The sequence below is a fragment of the Periplaneta americana genome, chromosome 16 (genome assembly GCF_040183065.1).
Source record: "Periplaneta americana isolate PAMFEO1 chromosome 16, P.americana_PAMFEO1_priV1, whole genome shotgun sequence".
NCBI classification, from domain to species: Eukaryota; Metazoa; Arthropoda; class Insecta; order Blattodea; family Blattidae; genus Periplaneta; species Periplaneta americana.
Window position 1 is genome coordinate 55,610,140 of NC_091132.1, and position 15,814 is coordinate 55,625,953.

General features: G+C 38.1%; 2 protein-coding genes across 2 annotated transcripts in view; one reads left to right on the plus strand and one right to left on the minus strand.

Moving 5' to 3' along the window:
• LOC138716301 (uncharacterized transporter slc-17.2-like) overlaps positions 1 to 15,814 on the plus strand; it is a 341,565-nt gene that overhangs the window by 166,351 nt on the left and 159,400 nt on the right. The gene's annotated exons all lie outside the window — the stretch shown is intronic.
• Positions 1,454 to 10,939, minus strand: LOC138716293 (uncharacterized). The gene is made up of 2 exons (XM_069849227.1): positions 10,867 to 10,939; positions 1,454 to 4,416 (listed from the first exon to the last, which is right to left on the minus strand). The coding sequence occupies exons 1-2, from the start codon at positions 10,882 to 10,884 to the stop codon at positions 2,035 to 2,037; spliced, it is 2,400 nt and encodes a 799-aa protein (XP_069705328.1). The 5' UTR covers positions 10,885 to 10,939; the 3' UTR covers positions 1,454 to 2,034.

The window sequence follows — 15,814 nt, forward strand, 5'->3', positions numbered from 1 at the left end:
TTTGTAAGTAAGTAAGTTGTGTATTGTACCTTTGGGGAGGCCGAGACGTAGATGGGAGGATAATATTAAAATGGATTTGAGAGAGATCGGTTATAATGACAGAGACTGGATTAATCTTGTACAGGATAGGGACCGTTGGCGGGCTTATGTGAGTGCGGCAATGAACCTGCGGGTTCCTTAAAAGCCATTTGTAAGTAAGTAAGTAAGTTGTGTATTGTAATGCAAGGTATTTTATTCATACTATAGCCTACTTCTTCTGTAAATACTATATGATAGTGTATAAAGGGGCTCCAAACATCAGCTGCTTTCAAAAGCCGATTGTCAAAAAGATGTTTTTCGTTTCTAGAATGATCTTTCTCCAAACATAACTTTATTTTTAATATATCAGTTTCTTCTTCATTAAGAAATTTCATTTCATTGATACTGTGCAAATTGTCTTATTTAACATTAAATTATTGTAACTGTTTAACTCTTGGAGTTACATGTAACAAAATACATCTACATTTTTCTGCTATTATTATTATTATTATTATTATTATTATTATTATTATTATTATTATTATTCCAATGTTTTCTGTATTGCTGTTATTTATATTTACTATGTATTTTAATGCTAGTTCTGTGGGAGAGAAGGCCTTATGTTGTAACAGTAAAAATAAACGAATTAGGTAAATAAATGAACAAATGATGAAAGATCATCGTATTATCAGTCTTTATCACTATAGTGCTTTGTAAACAATCTATGAGGTCTAGTTTTGAATCATGAATAGAACGTCAGCTGCGCACAAACAAGATGAAAGTGTTCCCTGATAGTATCTGTGGCACGCGTCAAATATGACGTGACGTTAATATAGTCTATTTACAGCTAATAACTACATCCGTACAACCAGGGACAAAATATGTTCCCTAGTGATTATAATGATAAAGAAAAAAATTTTTGCATAATTTTGTTAGATATTAATTCTTGATTGAAATTTAATGGCTAACTGTAGAATCATTATGTTGGATGTTCAAAATAGCATTCAGTGTTAGAATTAGAATTACAATTAGCCCGAGGGATCCGTAGGAATAGTAGGGGTCTCTTCCTTAGCAAGGTGATCGTGTTCTCTCATTTCCGTTACGCCACTCAGGAAAGATTAGTCCTCGGTCCTTGGAGCTTCTTTCAGCAGACTTCTCCAGGTCTCTCTGTCCTTCGTCCTGATTATGCAACATCTCTCGAAGTTGTCCTTACAGCCATTATAATGGGTACAATTTATAAATTTGTTCATTAATAATATATTTTCATAGTTTAACTTTCATTTGATGCGAAATCTGCTGTTTTACGTAATATAGAGTTAAAAATTGGAAGTCTTGCCTATGGTACAGACGCCACAATAATCATAATCTGATAGCGTAATCATTTTATAGATAATCATGCGATAAGCTTTCAATGCAATGATACTTTACACCGAAATAAGTATGTATGATTTTTATTTATTTTATTTCAACTATCACAGCATGGATAATTCCAGTATTGCTATCCATTTCATACAAACGTACAAAAATACCTCCTGCCGGTTACATAAGTAAACCAAAATGTGGCAAGAAACCCACAGAACGATTAAGTGTCTGATCTGACAGCAAAAATTAATCATAGAAAGATTTTTTACACTAAATTTAAGTTTCAATTGCTGGAATAAATTACATCGTATTAACAATTTGGACTTAAAATTGTTGAGCGAGTCGTTTGCCACATCCAGATTTTTGTTAACCGCTGTTCTATTTTACACTACTTATTTACAAAACAATAAATACTGATTTCAACAAGTTACAAAAGCAAACAAATGGATGGACAAAATTCCTGAATAATAATGTCTATAACAAGCAGAAGTAGGACGCAGGATTTACTTAATGGGACACTCACTCCGACACATACGATATGCGAGATCAATTTGGCCGAAGTCGAAATTAATTCGCATTTCTAATACAACACGAATAACATGTGTCTAATTTTCTTTCAAAAGTCAGTTTGAAAGAAAACCGAACTTGTCAGACTCAAGATCTTGTGGGCGTATTCGTCGACCTCTTTGCAGTCGATTCTTCTGTTACGGGATCAAGTATCTGCACATTTCGCACTGGAGCGAGAGTTCGAGGCCTGACCGTGGTGGTGGAGGTTGTGGTACTGTCGTGCGCAAAGAAAGGCTGTGAACGTTCCTGAATATTCGGGTTATGTTCAATTGGCCTGTGCTGTCCCCTTCCCTGCTGTTGGGCTGCTCGAACAGCTAGAAGCATTCTTAATATGAGGGCGTCCCTGTATTCGTCTGGCAGGTAGTCCTGAGGGTACCCGATTGGAGGGTTTCTCCCTGCATAAGGAAGAGGTTGTTGGTAATAATCTGGAGGAACAGGTTGCCCATTTCCGTAAGGCAAAGGCTGACCATATGCAGGCTGTGGTCTGTAACGCAGTCTTCTTCTTAGATGGTAGGGAATCTGGCTCGGGAAAGCAATTGGACCTTGATAATTGCCCGGATACGGTTGTTGGTACTGCGGCGGGTAGATCTGCTGCTGCTGAGGGTCGTAGGGGAGTGGTTGGTTGTAAGGAATCTGCTGTTGGTTGTACGGTACTTGTGGGTAAGGCACTTGCTGCTGATTGTACGGTACTTGCTGTTGATTATAAGGTACCTGTTGCTGGTTGTAAGGTACTTGTTGCGGGTTGTAAGGAACGGGGTACGGAATGTTTTGACGAGAGTATGGAACTTGTTGAGGATTGTAAACTGGCTGCTGCCTATTTACTTGTTGCTGATAAGGATCGTCAAGAAGTTCAGGTGGTATATTCTCACCTAGCGTCATCATCAAGGCAAGCTGGAATGGCGTTAGTGATGGCACTTGGTTTCGCTGGCGGTAATTATAATCGTTTACATATGGTGGTTGACGTGATTGTGTTTGTTGGCGTCCAAGTAGAACCTGGAGTAGTTGATCTTGGAGATCGGGGTCAGGTCCCTGAAGAGGATATTGATAGCCTGGAGGTGAATATTGGTATGCTCCAGGTGGCACTCTCGGATCCAGTACTCCGCCTCTTATCACACCTACAGGAATTCTGACAGAACCACCTACTGCAGATGGGATGGCACCTGGAGGTATTCTAGGGTCTAGCTCGTCTTGTGGATAGCCCGGTCTCTGCCTAATGCCAGCTATACCTTGCAGCAGCTGGCTTTGCAGAAGCGCGTTCTGCACAGCACGAGGTTGCATAGGCGCGAATAGCCCCCTGAATGGTGTGGCTGGAATTGGACGCGGGCTTCCTCCGATGGAGCCTCCGTATACGTCTCCGGCGTCGTCAGTTCCTGTCTGGCGTGGCCTGAGAACTTGCGGAGGCAGCTGCACTCCCGGTGCGAGGTTGATGCTCCTGTCCGGTGAGAGCTGTCGCCTCAAGTTGTTTCCCTTAGCTACATGTCTGTTCCCGTCTGTGTCGTCCTTACTTTCCTGTGTTTGCTTCGCATGCAGGGTCACAGGGACGCGTGTCGGTGCTTCCGTACTTGGAGTTACGTCAGAAGGTCTGCGAGCGAGCACGACTCTCCTAAGCAGCGGTCCGGGTGGTGTTGTTCTGTCGGTGGGTTGCGTGGCACGGATGTAGTGGCCGTACACGACTCCGGTTGGCTGCGGCGAGGTGGTCTCGTCAACGGGCGCCGGTGTGACGAAGATCTGCTTCACAGGCTGGCCCCCAGGAAGGCCCGGCTGTTGTCGAATGTACTGTCCGTACAGGACGGGCCTCCTGGTCGTGGTGGTTCCCTGAGGTCTCTCGGTTGAGCTCGGTACTTCCGTCGGACGACGGACGCGGGGTATTGACTGGATCACGGCAGATCTGGTAACTGGCTCAGGCGCTTCGGTGACGCCTTGCTGGGCGTACAGCAGCACCGGTCTTCGCGTCGTCGATTCCACCGGCCTGCCCGTAGTGGTGGTGAGAACCGGAGATCGGAATATGGGGCGACGCGTCGTCACCTGTGCGTCGCCTGGCGCCGCCTGCAGAGGTCTGATGATCTGCTGGTACAGCAGCGGCGGTGTTGAAGCAGGAGTTCTCGTAGGAATCGCCTGCTTGGCCTCTCCCTCCGAGGTGGGGGCCAGAGTGCCGGTGGACTGGAAGCCCGTGTTGTTGCTCGCCGAGTACGACACCCGCTTCAGCTCCCCCGTCTCGTCGATGAAGCCGAACATGCCCTTCACATTGCCCAGCACGTCGCGCGTCTCGATCTTGAAGCTGCCGTCCGCGGCCTCGTAGCCGAACGTGTAGGAGCCGTCGTCGTTGACGCGGTTGATCTGCTTGAGAATGGCGACCTGCTCCTGAGACTGCGCCTCCTGTCCCTCCTTGGGCTGTGTCTGCTCCTCAGCGGGCGCAGCGTTGCTCAGCGCGACCGCCACAAGCCACCATGACGCTGCTACAGCTGCCCTCTGCGCAAGTCAGCACGTAATTGGCAAACTACTGGCTCCTATGAGGCACTCACATTTGAAATGGTCGTATTATTACATTTATCTTTTCCCTGCAACATTGTAATTTGCAGTCTTCAAGAATGAATATTGTGAATAATTATGTTCTCGAAATTACTCAATTGAAATAGTGATAAAATTTTCTTGTACCGTACTAGATGATATACAAGATGATTCACGAAGATTTACCGTCCTTTACGAAGCTTATTTCTGAAGACATGTCATATAAACATAGTTCCTGTTCTCAATATTTTCAGAGTTACACTAATTTAAAGTTGTTTGTAAAATACGTTTTTTTCTTTAGTTTGAAGGTAAAAGAATAATACAAATAGAGAATGAACCATTCAGAAGTATCATTTCTTTAATTGGCAAGTATTAGGAAGCAAAAAAATGTGCTGTGAATCCTTAGTTGCTTTCTACAAACATCTTTTTCTATTTTTAACTAGAAAATTACATTATTCTTACGCACTTATCACAACAATTAGTAAAACCCCGATTATCCGTCACCCTATTAACCGATTGGTGGATTATCCGACTGTCTTTCTCTCTCGCAGAAAAAAGATATGAAGTACAGTAAATTATATTACTACGAATTTTTTCTACATATTGTTTTTTTTTTTTACAAATCTTTACCCTTACGCATTATGGTCTACTCTTCGAGTGGCCCTACTGTTTAATTTCTGTGTAAAATGTCTTCTACAAGTGTCAAAAGAAAACATGTACTACGGAAAAAGTGAAAATAATTGAGTGGTTTAGGAAAAAAGAAAATGTGGTTCATCTCGCATCACAATACAAGATAGGAATTACAACTGGGCGCGATTTAGGGTAATGAAAAACAAAATATAAACTGTATAAAATTTGTAAATCTACAACATGAGACCTCTACTATTCCTATCTTTCGACAGACAGTGGTCACAAGGAGTTTCCTTGACCATTAAAAATCCGTCGTTGAAAACCACACTTAACTATAATAAATAATGATTTAATAACTGACTTATCGGAAAATCGAACATGAATTGTAAAAAAACAGACAAATTAGTGAACTTCTGATCCACTACCTAGCGTATTAAAAGAAAAGACCATGAAGGAAATTACGAAAATATTATGTACTTAGTTTATGAAAATTTTTATGGTACGGATTATCCGATTTTTTCGATTAACCGTTCACTCCACCCCTTTCATTACCACGGATAGTAGAGGTTCTACTGTATTACAAATCACACCACTTCCACAGACTTAATTATTTGCAGTTCAATTTTGCATCCTAATTTACAGTCTTGGAGAGTTTACAACACATTTTAAAAAATGTCGCCGTCCGCTCGAGTACACTTGGCCGCACGCTTGTGAACGGCACTCGTCGCTCTACGTAACTGCATACGGCTATCTTTGATTTCCGTAGCGCTCGCGCTGGCTGCTGACTGCACGCTGGCCAAGATCACGCGTTCACAGCAATGCGTTCCAATGACGAAACGTAACTCTGTTAATTTTGAGAATAGGACCCAAGTTTATATTACACTTTTTGCTTAGAATGTCTTCGGAAATAATATCCGTAAAGGACGGTAAATTATCGTGAATCACCCTGTATTTTTTATAGAATGTACTAGACTCGTATTTGAATTACACGAAACTTATACTTAAATTAGCCTAAGTTAACGACATGACTGATTTTTTAATTGTTTAATAAAGAAAACCTTTTTAGCGCTGTTTTAAATATTGTGTTCATATTTTTAATGTAAGAATGTTACAATAAATCGAAGTTATAAACGGAATATAGTAAAGAACTGCAGACTAATTTTCGAAATAGTATCTGAGAATTTATTTACTGCACTGATATTTCTCTTAATTGGATATTTATGCAATATATGAGAACAAAATAATAAAACAGTAGATTTCTAGTGTACATGTTTTGAATATTATGATTACACAGTCCATTGTTATGGCTATGTGGTTAGCGTATGCGCTTCACAACCCAACAGTCCGTGGTTCGATTCCCGGTGTGGAAATGGAAGAATTAATCTTCCGTCCATGGCTGGGTGTTCTTTGACAATCCCATAGTGCGGTAGGGAATAGACAAACCACTGCAGTGTTACATTAGAACAGTGATATATAATATTTAGGCATATTACGTACAAAAAATGTCGTGCTATATTTGCAGGACTCGACAGTTTTAGCATTTACAAGTTAAGTCAATTTAATGACATCTGTAATGTAATATATAAATCGCTAGATTTTATAGCCGAAAACTGATCCACTGAATCAATACCAAGCCTGCTGTTACTTGTCTAGGTCTATACAATTTTTCGAAAGGCGCCGTAGTTAGTGAAGTCTATTTTCTGACGTACACTTAATCGTCGAAGTTATCATCATCATCATCATCTTGATCAAGCACTGAACCCAGTCATCTGCTGATATCTAAAAGGATTCATGACATCGTTTCAGAGACTGTCTCAAAGATCGTATTCCCAATGGTCTATAACAGACCTAGGCTATATCACTTTTCCAGTCACCTGAAATAATATATTCTGTTGATCTGTCTTTTTCATCCCTTTATTCGCTAAGGACAGCAGTTGTATGATTTTAGTTCGAGAATTTTTCATTTGCTTTTAATAATTTGAGAAGATATGAATTCGATCTGTAGCAGATGGTATGAGATTTTTAGTAGAAAAAGTGACTGCAGGACAGGTTTTGGTTCTTAAGAACTTTCGGTTTTCTCGTGTTAATAATCTGACGGCCTGTCTCGATACATATATACGTTCTATGAAGAATTACCACTACCATTACATTACACGATAATGAACATTGGAACAAGCCTGGTGTTACTGAAATTCTGTAATCTGGCAGTATGTTGCAAGCATTGCCTTGCTTCGAAATGAACTTAATGAAAGGTCAGTTGAAAGTTAACTACGCCAGTACGAACACAAATTGGCGAATTTCTTTCCATTTATTTGAGTATGATTTATAACTGAAAGCTCGTACCAGGTAAACTATACGCACACGTTACCATAGCAGTAGTAAATAAAATCATGACGTCTATGATAAACAACTTGTTTTCTGTTGAGATACATCTCACGAACGGCTCAATTGCTTAGAATGGAACGTAATCGTTATGCGATCGGGATCGAAATAGTGAAATAAACTTGTCAATGAGTGAACTATGGATATGGTAATACCACAGTCTAGTATATACCGGTACATTCACGAAGCTTGAGTTGTTGAGGGTACTAGGAACATTAGACTGTGCCGGTACTATTTCGCATTGTCTGTAATGGGACGATAGTAGCGATCCTAGTGGTTAGCAACTATCTATGGATGCATATTTACTACATATTGAGCTTCGTGACTGTATATACTAGACTGTGGTAATACGTTACTTATCTCTGTCAAGAAGTTTTTAATGTGCAGAGATTGGACTATGGTATTCGTAATAATAACTTCCAGAGTGCTGAGAGTATAGTATACTATACCATACTTCATACATGATTACGATATAAGATGTATGTGCAGAGATCCAAAGTATAGTGTAATGTACCTGCATTTGTACCCTAACTATAACCTGCAGAATTTTTTCAGCATTTTTCCTCATGTCAGTGACTTTTTTTTTTGAAGTGTAGAATTATGTTGAACTTTAATAATAGATCAGCAAATGTCCCAGGACTTATGAGGTTTGAACCTGCTACATTTTTAGTGTTCTTGAAAATATCGCTTCAAAAATACAAGATATGACGTGTCTGAGGAATCCTCCATTTTATTGTAACTGCAATTTAATATTTTTTGAAGAACCCTGTATGACTTAATATCACGTCCATATGAATTTAACATTAGACTAGGCTATATGAAGGGTTCAGAGCCATGGTGGGCCAAGCGCCATTTATTAAAAACGGAGAAAGCAAAGGTTAAAATTAAGTGAATACCATAGCTTAATGAAGATTGACATACCATTTAGTTTTAATGTGTAACTTATACTTTATATTACTTCCTATAGGTTTCCATTGAATTATGGTAATAACTTCATTTTAACCCTCGTTTTCTACAGTTTTAGTAAATGGCGCTTGGCCCACTATGGTTCTGAATAGTATTGTTTTTTTTTTATATTTGTTATGTATAGCTGTTGTAAATATTTTCTCAATTTCATTTATCATGTTTTTAAAAGAGTGTAAACGTATTTATATAGATATAAAAATATGGGCTATGGTTAGCTCTTAAAAACTACAACTCTAACATACAGTAAAGTAATTTGTAAATTTTTGATAGGGCTATTCAACAAAAATAATAATTAATGTCATAGTCAATAATAATAATAATAATAATAATAATAATAATAATAATAATAATAATAATAATAATAATTGTAATAATAAATAATAATAATAATAATAATTGTAATAATAATAATTGCAATAATAATAATAATAATAATAATAATAATAATAATAATAATAATAATAATACAATTTAAGGAAATGTTGGAAACTGAAATGATCAAAAATGACATTTTCACTTTTAATTTAATTAAATTTTCCGCTGTTTTGTGAATCAGAATATACAGTTTATTGAAGTTATGATTTACGACCTTTAAATGACATGTTTTGAAGCATGTTAGACTACATAGCACTGATAATAAAATGTATCTTTATCCCTGTTTTTTAAACGACGTTTTGCAATCTTCAACGTTCCTTTTCTGAGAAACTACAATTCCAGTTTGATTCAATTTTTTGTTGTACAGATGTTTATTACACCAAGTAAAGAACAATCATATTGATACGTTTTAAGACTCATTCATACTGCATGTTAAATGTTCTGAAAACATGTTTTTATTGAAAATGTTGAATATTACAAATATTTTTTTATATGATGGTAATGAAGATAGGAGATTCTTTGGTTCTCTGATTGTAACATGTGTAATATGTGTGAAAAAACAGCCACACTTCCGTTTCTGATAGTTTTTGTTTTTTAGAAAAATACATTAAAAGCCAATGTTTTGTTTCCCCCCCCCCCCAAAAAAAAGGGAAACAATCTTAAGAGCTAAACAATTCATGCAATCAGAATGAAATTTATGTGGCATAATATGAAAGGCACACGTATATAATTTTTTGGAAAATTTGGTCAGTATTAATTGTGTAGTTTTCAAGATAAAAAAAAATTAATGGAAACCTGTCAGTTTTGATCACTTCAACCTTTAACCTCCCCTTAAGTGGTTAGGTACAGCTTACAGCAGTAAAATTTTTGGAAATGTTCAACATTTTTTTTCCTCCATTACTGTATCTTGTACAATAGTGAAAATTGGAATGTGTAAAACACTGTCCTACTGCTATATGAAAAAAATATATATATTTTTACGATTAAAAAATATATATATATATATCTTTTTTTTTTTTTTCAAAATTTTAACTGTGCAGTGATGAAGCGTTTCCCTCACAACTCATAAACTTGTTAACTTTTTCATGTTCTCTCTCTTTTATTTTATTGCTGAAACTCATGTTTACAATATCATGCTCTTTCAACTACATTTCGACTCTCCCAAGTACTAACATTGTAACTCAATTTTTTATGGTTTTGAGTTGTCCTAGTTATGCTTAATATGGTCTTAAATTGTTTCTTTTTCTCCCAGTACTATCATTGTATAGCTCTAAACCTTCCCAATTGTATGTAAAACCTTATTGTTACTCTACATTTTTGTATACACTAATTTACACGAATATTTTAAAACTTCATTTTCATCTCCTGAAAAATGTAAAAAATGAGTTACAATGTTAGTACTTGGGAGGGTCGATTTCTTAATAAATAATATTTTTTTTTTATTTTGTGTTAGAAGAAAATACTGATATTTGACAATTTTTTAAAATGAATTTATTTTTTATCAGACAATCTATCAAAGGTAGAGAAGTGATCTTGTATCATATTGTAGATATGAAATGCATAAATACATACAAAAAATTTCACCACAGAATGTTAGACAGATTTTGAGTTACGTGGGGAACGCTTCATTACTGCACAGAGAATTGAATTTTGAAAAAAAAAAAAAAAAAAAAGTAAGTATTTTTTTTTAAATCGTAATTTTTTTTTTTCATATAGTAGAAGGACAGTGTTTTACACATATCAATTTTCATTATTGTACAAGATACAGTAATGGAGGAAAAAAAGCTGAATATTTCCAAAATGTTACTGCTGTAAGCTGTACCTAACCCCTTAAGCTTTTTTAACTTATCCGTTAGGTGAATTACTATTTTTAATGTTTAAACTATTATCAAATTCAACAAATGCACTGTAAGGACACTGAAGAGATCGAGGACTGTACATAAAGGAACTGTATACACACGTAACAAAATAGTTGTAACCGTTGTAAGTCAAATCGCATTGGAACTCGCTATGTAGTCCGGGCTGCAGATACGCGAACCATGGCACGTCATTACGTACCTTGCAGCTGATCTTCATGGTACCCCGTGGAAGTGAAGCCACTGTCGCCTACACACAATTCTAGACTGACGAGTGGGGGTGTGTTGGGGGTCCGCTATATAGTCTGCCTTGCAGAGGGGTCCTAACCTTGACAAGGCGGGGTACAGGGGAGCACGACTCCCTCCGGGCCCTCGTGAGACAGTGAAAGTGTTTATAATCATTGTAAAAAAATGGACTGTATGGACTCATTCTTACGCACTTGAAAGCCTTGCACTCATAACACACGAATATGGTAATACATAAGAGCCTGGGTACACAATAGACATCTCAGTCCAGATTCCCATGGCTTACGTAGTCGACGTCGCTTTATCGTTGCAAAACAAAAAACTGGCGCTTGAACAAGCGGTTTCACTTTCCGGAGAGTTTCCTGCAGGTTTCGTACAATGTAATAGGTTAAAGAACCAGGCAAAAGACAAGCATACACAATGTCGGATATCTCGTAATAGTTAGGAGACATTTGTGAAAGAAAAAGGTATTATTAGAACATTTTTTTCAGCCAGGACAAAGGGAAATTATTAAACAAATGTACTGCTAGATAATGATGAGATCCTTGTGTCAACATAAGCCGCCTTTCTTTGTTGTTTGACTAATGTGCTTTCCGTAGTCTTAATTGCTTGTCTTTTGAAAGGTGCCGACAACCCGTTCGCCATCACTTCGATGCCTCTAATTTTCAATTCCTTCACGAATTCATTAGAATACTTTCTCGTTATTAACGGCGCATGATTGTAAAGCCGATAGCGTGTGCCAATGGCTAAGGAACACAGCTTCGGTTCGAAATCCGGTTAGAGCGAGGGTCATGCATGTGGGACCCATGTTAAATGTTATAAACATCGCTTCCCTTAGATAGATAGATAGATAGATAGATAGATAGATAGATAGATAGATAGATAGATAGATAGATAGATAGATGGATGGATGGATGGATGGATGGATGGATGGATGGATGGATGGATGGATGGATGGATGGATGGATGGATGGATGGATGGATGGATGGATGGATGGATGGATGGATGGATGGATGGATGGATGGATGGACGGACGGACGGACGGACGGACGGACGGACGGACGGACGGACGGACGGACGGACGGACGGACGGACCGACCGACCGATCGACCGACCGACCGACCGACAGACAGACAGACAGATAGAGCTAGGAAATTGGTACCGAAACTGTTAAGTTGTGTGAGCTTGGACTATATCTCTACCGAATGAAAAATAGTAGGGCAGCTCTCAATGTCAATGAACCAGAATGACAAACATGTGCTGCCTGATGGTAATGAATAGGGTGCGGATGTTGATGAAAAGTCATTTTCTTATTTTTCACATTGACTGTGCTTATTAATATAGAATTCCTTTCTATGTTAATAGCAACGTAAAAAAATATTTATTATATTGCATTTTTTGACGTTTTTGAACAAATAGGTCATTTTAATATTTTTTTCGGCATTGTTTGGCCATTTTTAATACTTTGAAGAACCTTTATGTCATTTGGAATGCATTTTACTTTCTTCTTCACCGATAGATCTGTTAAATCATTTTCTAAGCAAATAGGTCAGTAGTAATTACCTACTGAATAAGTGAATAACAGTGAAGTTTGAGTTTTGTAGCTTGGAACAGACTCTGAAGTCCATCCCTCATTCCACTGAATGCCTCACTTTACACAACGGAAGTAATATAAAATGCTTGACAACAGCTTAGTTTAAGTGAGGGCTTTTACCGACCACCCCTGATTGAAACGCTTTGTAAACCCCCATTAAAATCTATAGTTTTCCATTACAACCTTAATTTTGTTGCATATTATTTTCCTTTATCTCAGCCAAATTCCAGGAAGTTGCCTCCTCTCTCCGAGATTTGCAGGGCAGTCATTGAAACAAGGTGACTAATTTTTAAGAAGCTGTGGTGCGAGTACGGTGAATAATATTTAAATGTCATTTTCTTCTAATGATATATCATTTTTTCATTAGTTTAAGGGCATTTTAAAGATCATTTTAAGTAGATTTGTGGAAATGAGTGCTCTAATACAATAATGTGCTAACGAGCACTTCATTACGAAAGAAGAAAATACATTTTATCAGAAAGAAAGAGAAAATTTTCATTTGAAACACTTAAAATGTTTACAGCCATTGATTCTAATGTGTAGAAACTCGTAAAGCACGCGCTCATAATGTGTTTTATTTTAAGTTTGTGCTGAAATGTATATTTTTTCATTTGTTAATACTGAACTTTAATTAGATCTAAAGTAACTAGCAGCGTTTTACTTATTCTAAAAATCAGGGGTAGACGAATTCCGGGCGCCACGTAGCCATGACGACTAAAAATTGTATGTGGTGCCTGAATTCAAATAGAGTTCAAAATATTTAAAGACTTCGATTTCTTTTATGTCATTACGGCTAATTCATAAAGTTAACAAAATCGGTTGTGGGAAGAAACTCGAATGTGCTTTTTAAATTAATAGACTATCGTTAAATTTGTTACGCATCTCAAGATATTGTCCTATGTAACGTCAGAGAATCTCTGAGAGCGAGTGTTTGGAATGCATAGATATTTAATGTTATTTAATATATTTCAGTAAATGTATATCTTAGCTCGAATGGTTTCCTCATTGCATGTCTGGTCGAAATGTGATGGCTCCTAAAAGTAAAGGGGCTGGCTCTTGTTTTTTTTTTTTAGTCCATTCCTAGTAAAAATTAACTTTATTGCACATAAGCTGCCTTTAAATATATACACTATATACCAAAAAGTAATTGGGCACTGTTTTTGCCCTTTAGAACCTCGTGGTACTACCTCTTGTTGCTATAACAGCAGCCACCATGTCCACTAGTTTGTGTAGGATATCCACTGGAATGCGTCGCCATTCCTCTTGCAACATGGCACTCAGTTGGACAATAGAAGTTGGCCGCCTCTCCCGAGACCTCAATCGCTGGCCCAATTCGTCTCAAAGGTGCTCGATGGGATTGAGATCAGGACTCTGTGCAGGCCAGTCCAACCGGTGAACATTATTGTCTGCATACCACTGCATAGTAGCCGCCGAAACATGGGGCCAACTTCCATTGTCCAACTGAGTGCCATGTTGCAAGAGGAATGGCGACGCATTCCAATGGATATCCTACACAATCTAATGGAGAGAATGCCTGACGGGGTGGCTGCTGTTATAGCAACAAGAGGTGGTACCACGAGGTTCTAAAGGGGCAAAAACAATGCCCAATTACTTTTTGGTAGATAGTGTACTTCGTTATAGACAAGCCGACTGGTCACAGTATGGAAGACCCGAACGACTATCGATAATTGCACCAAACGACCTCTATAGTGCAGGTAACAAATATCGCAACCTACCCAATCGGTCATTTCGCATTTTATCGCTTTACGAAAAACCGCCACCTCTAAATATTGATTGCAGACTAACACATGGTGATTCGATTCGAAGCGAAAGCAAGGAATGTTTTCTCTCCGTCGTGATTCCTAGAACAATTCTATAACGTAGGACCTATTCGACCTGCCTTCAGACAATTACCGTTTCTAAGACTTAAAATCTCTGAGATACGCTTGGCGATCTGGGGCTACAGATCATAAAATGTTATTACAAGGTAGAAGAAAGATTGTGTAACATAACACAATACTAGCTATTGAGTACTGTGTATTTGGAGGGAACTATGTGTAAACAAAGGAGTTGTTTGTTTATTGGATACAGCAGGGTAACAGATCGTGTTCGCAGCACAATAATTTTGCACGACACGTTCGAACAAATGCTCTGAATTGCTGCGATTCGCGGTATATTTATGACCGCCCGCAGGTTGTATATCTTCCTGTTTTGCCAAAACGGATATGTGCCGTAATATTTTTAAAAAGCACAAATTGCTTTTTTATGACAACAAACTAATGCCTTTTCCCATGGATTGTTACGTCATTTTCCGCTAACCGATTCTTTTAACAAGGTCATTTTGTCCCACCCTCGGGCCGACTTCACGTGGAACACATTTTTCTCACTTGCTACATGCCCACTCAGTCATATTACTCTTGCCCATTATCTAAAAGAATTGGAAGCAATTTGTGAAGTGAAGATTCATCTTAGTCGTGTGCCACTCTAAATTTAATGACCGGTTAAGTATTTTTGTTGTAATCGCGTTTTAAAATAATTGAAGGTCAATTTTAATGTCGTGTTCCGATTATATCTTTTGTTGCTCTGTAGTACAGCTTATATACCATTAATCATGAAGTAATTGTTTCATAAATAAAGAAATTATTGGTTTATCATGTCTTACCAAGAACCATAGAAATTATAACTTGTTTCATTGGACGTTTTCAAATAATATTATAAACAAAAGATGAATTCGTTTCAGTTGAAACATACATACTACTTACCTAGTTTTGTTTGATTTTTAGTAGCTTATTTAACGACTCTGTATCATACATACATACTGTACATACATACATACAGTACATACATACATACATACATACATACATACATACATACATGCCACCGGCGTAGCTCGGTCAGTTAAGGCACTTGCCTGCCGGTCTCGGGAGCGGGTTCGATTCCCGTTTAGGCTGATTACCTGGTTGGGTGTTTTCCGAGGTTTTCCCCAACCGTAAGGTGAATGCCAGGTAATCCATGGCGAATCCTCGGCCTCATCTCGCCAAATACCATCTCGCTATCACCAATCCCATCGACGCTAAATAACCTAGTAGATGATATAGCATCGTTAAATAAGCAACTTAATAATACATACATACGTTCACACCTGTGGAGTAACGTCTAGCGCGTCTTGCCGTGAAACCAGGTGGGCCGGGTTCTAATCCCGGTCGGAGCAAGTTACTTGGTTGAGGTTTTTTCCGGGTCTTCTGTTTACCCAATATGAGCAAATGTTGGGTAACTTTCGGTGCTGGACCCCGGACTCATTTCACC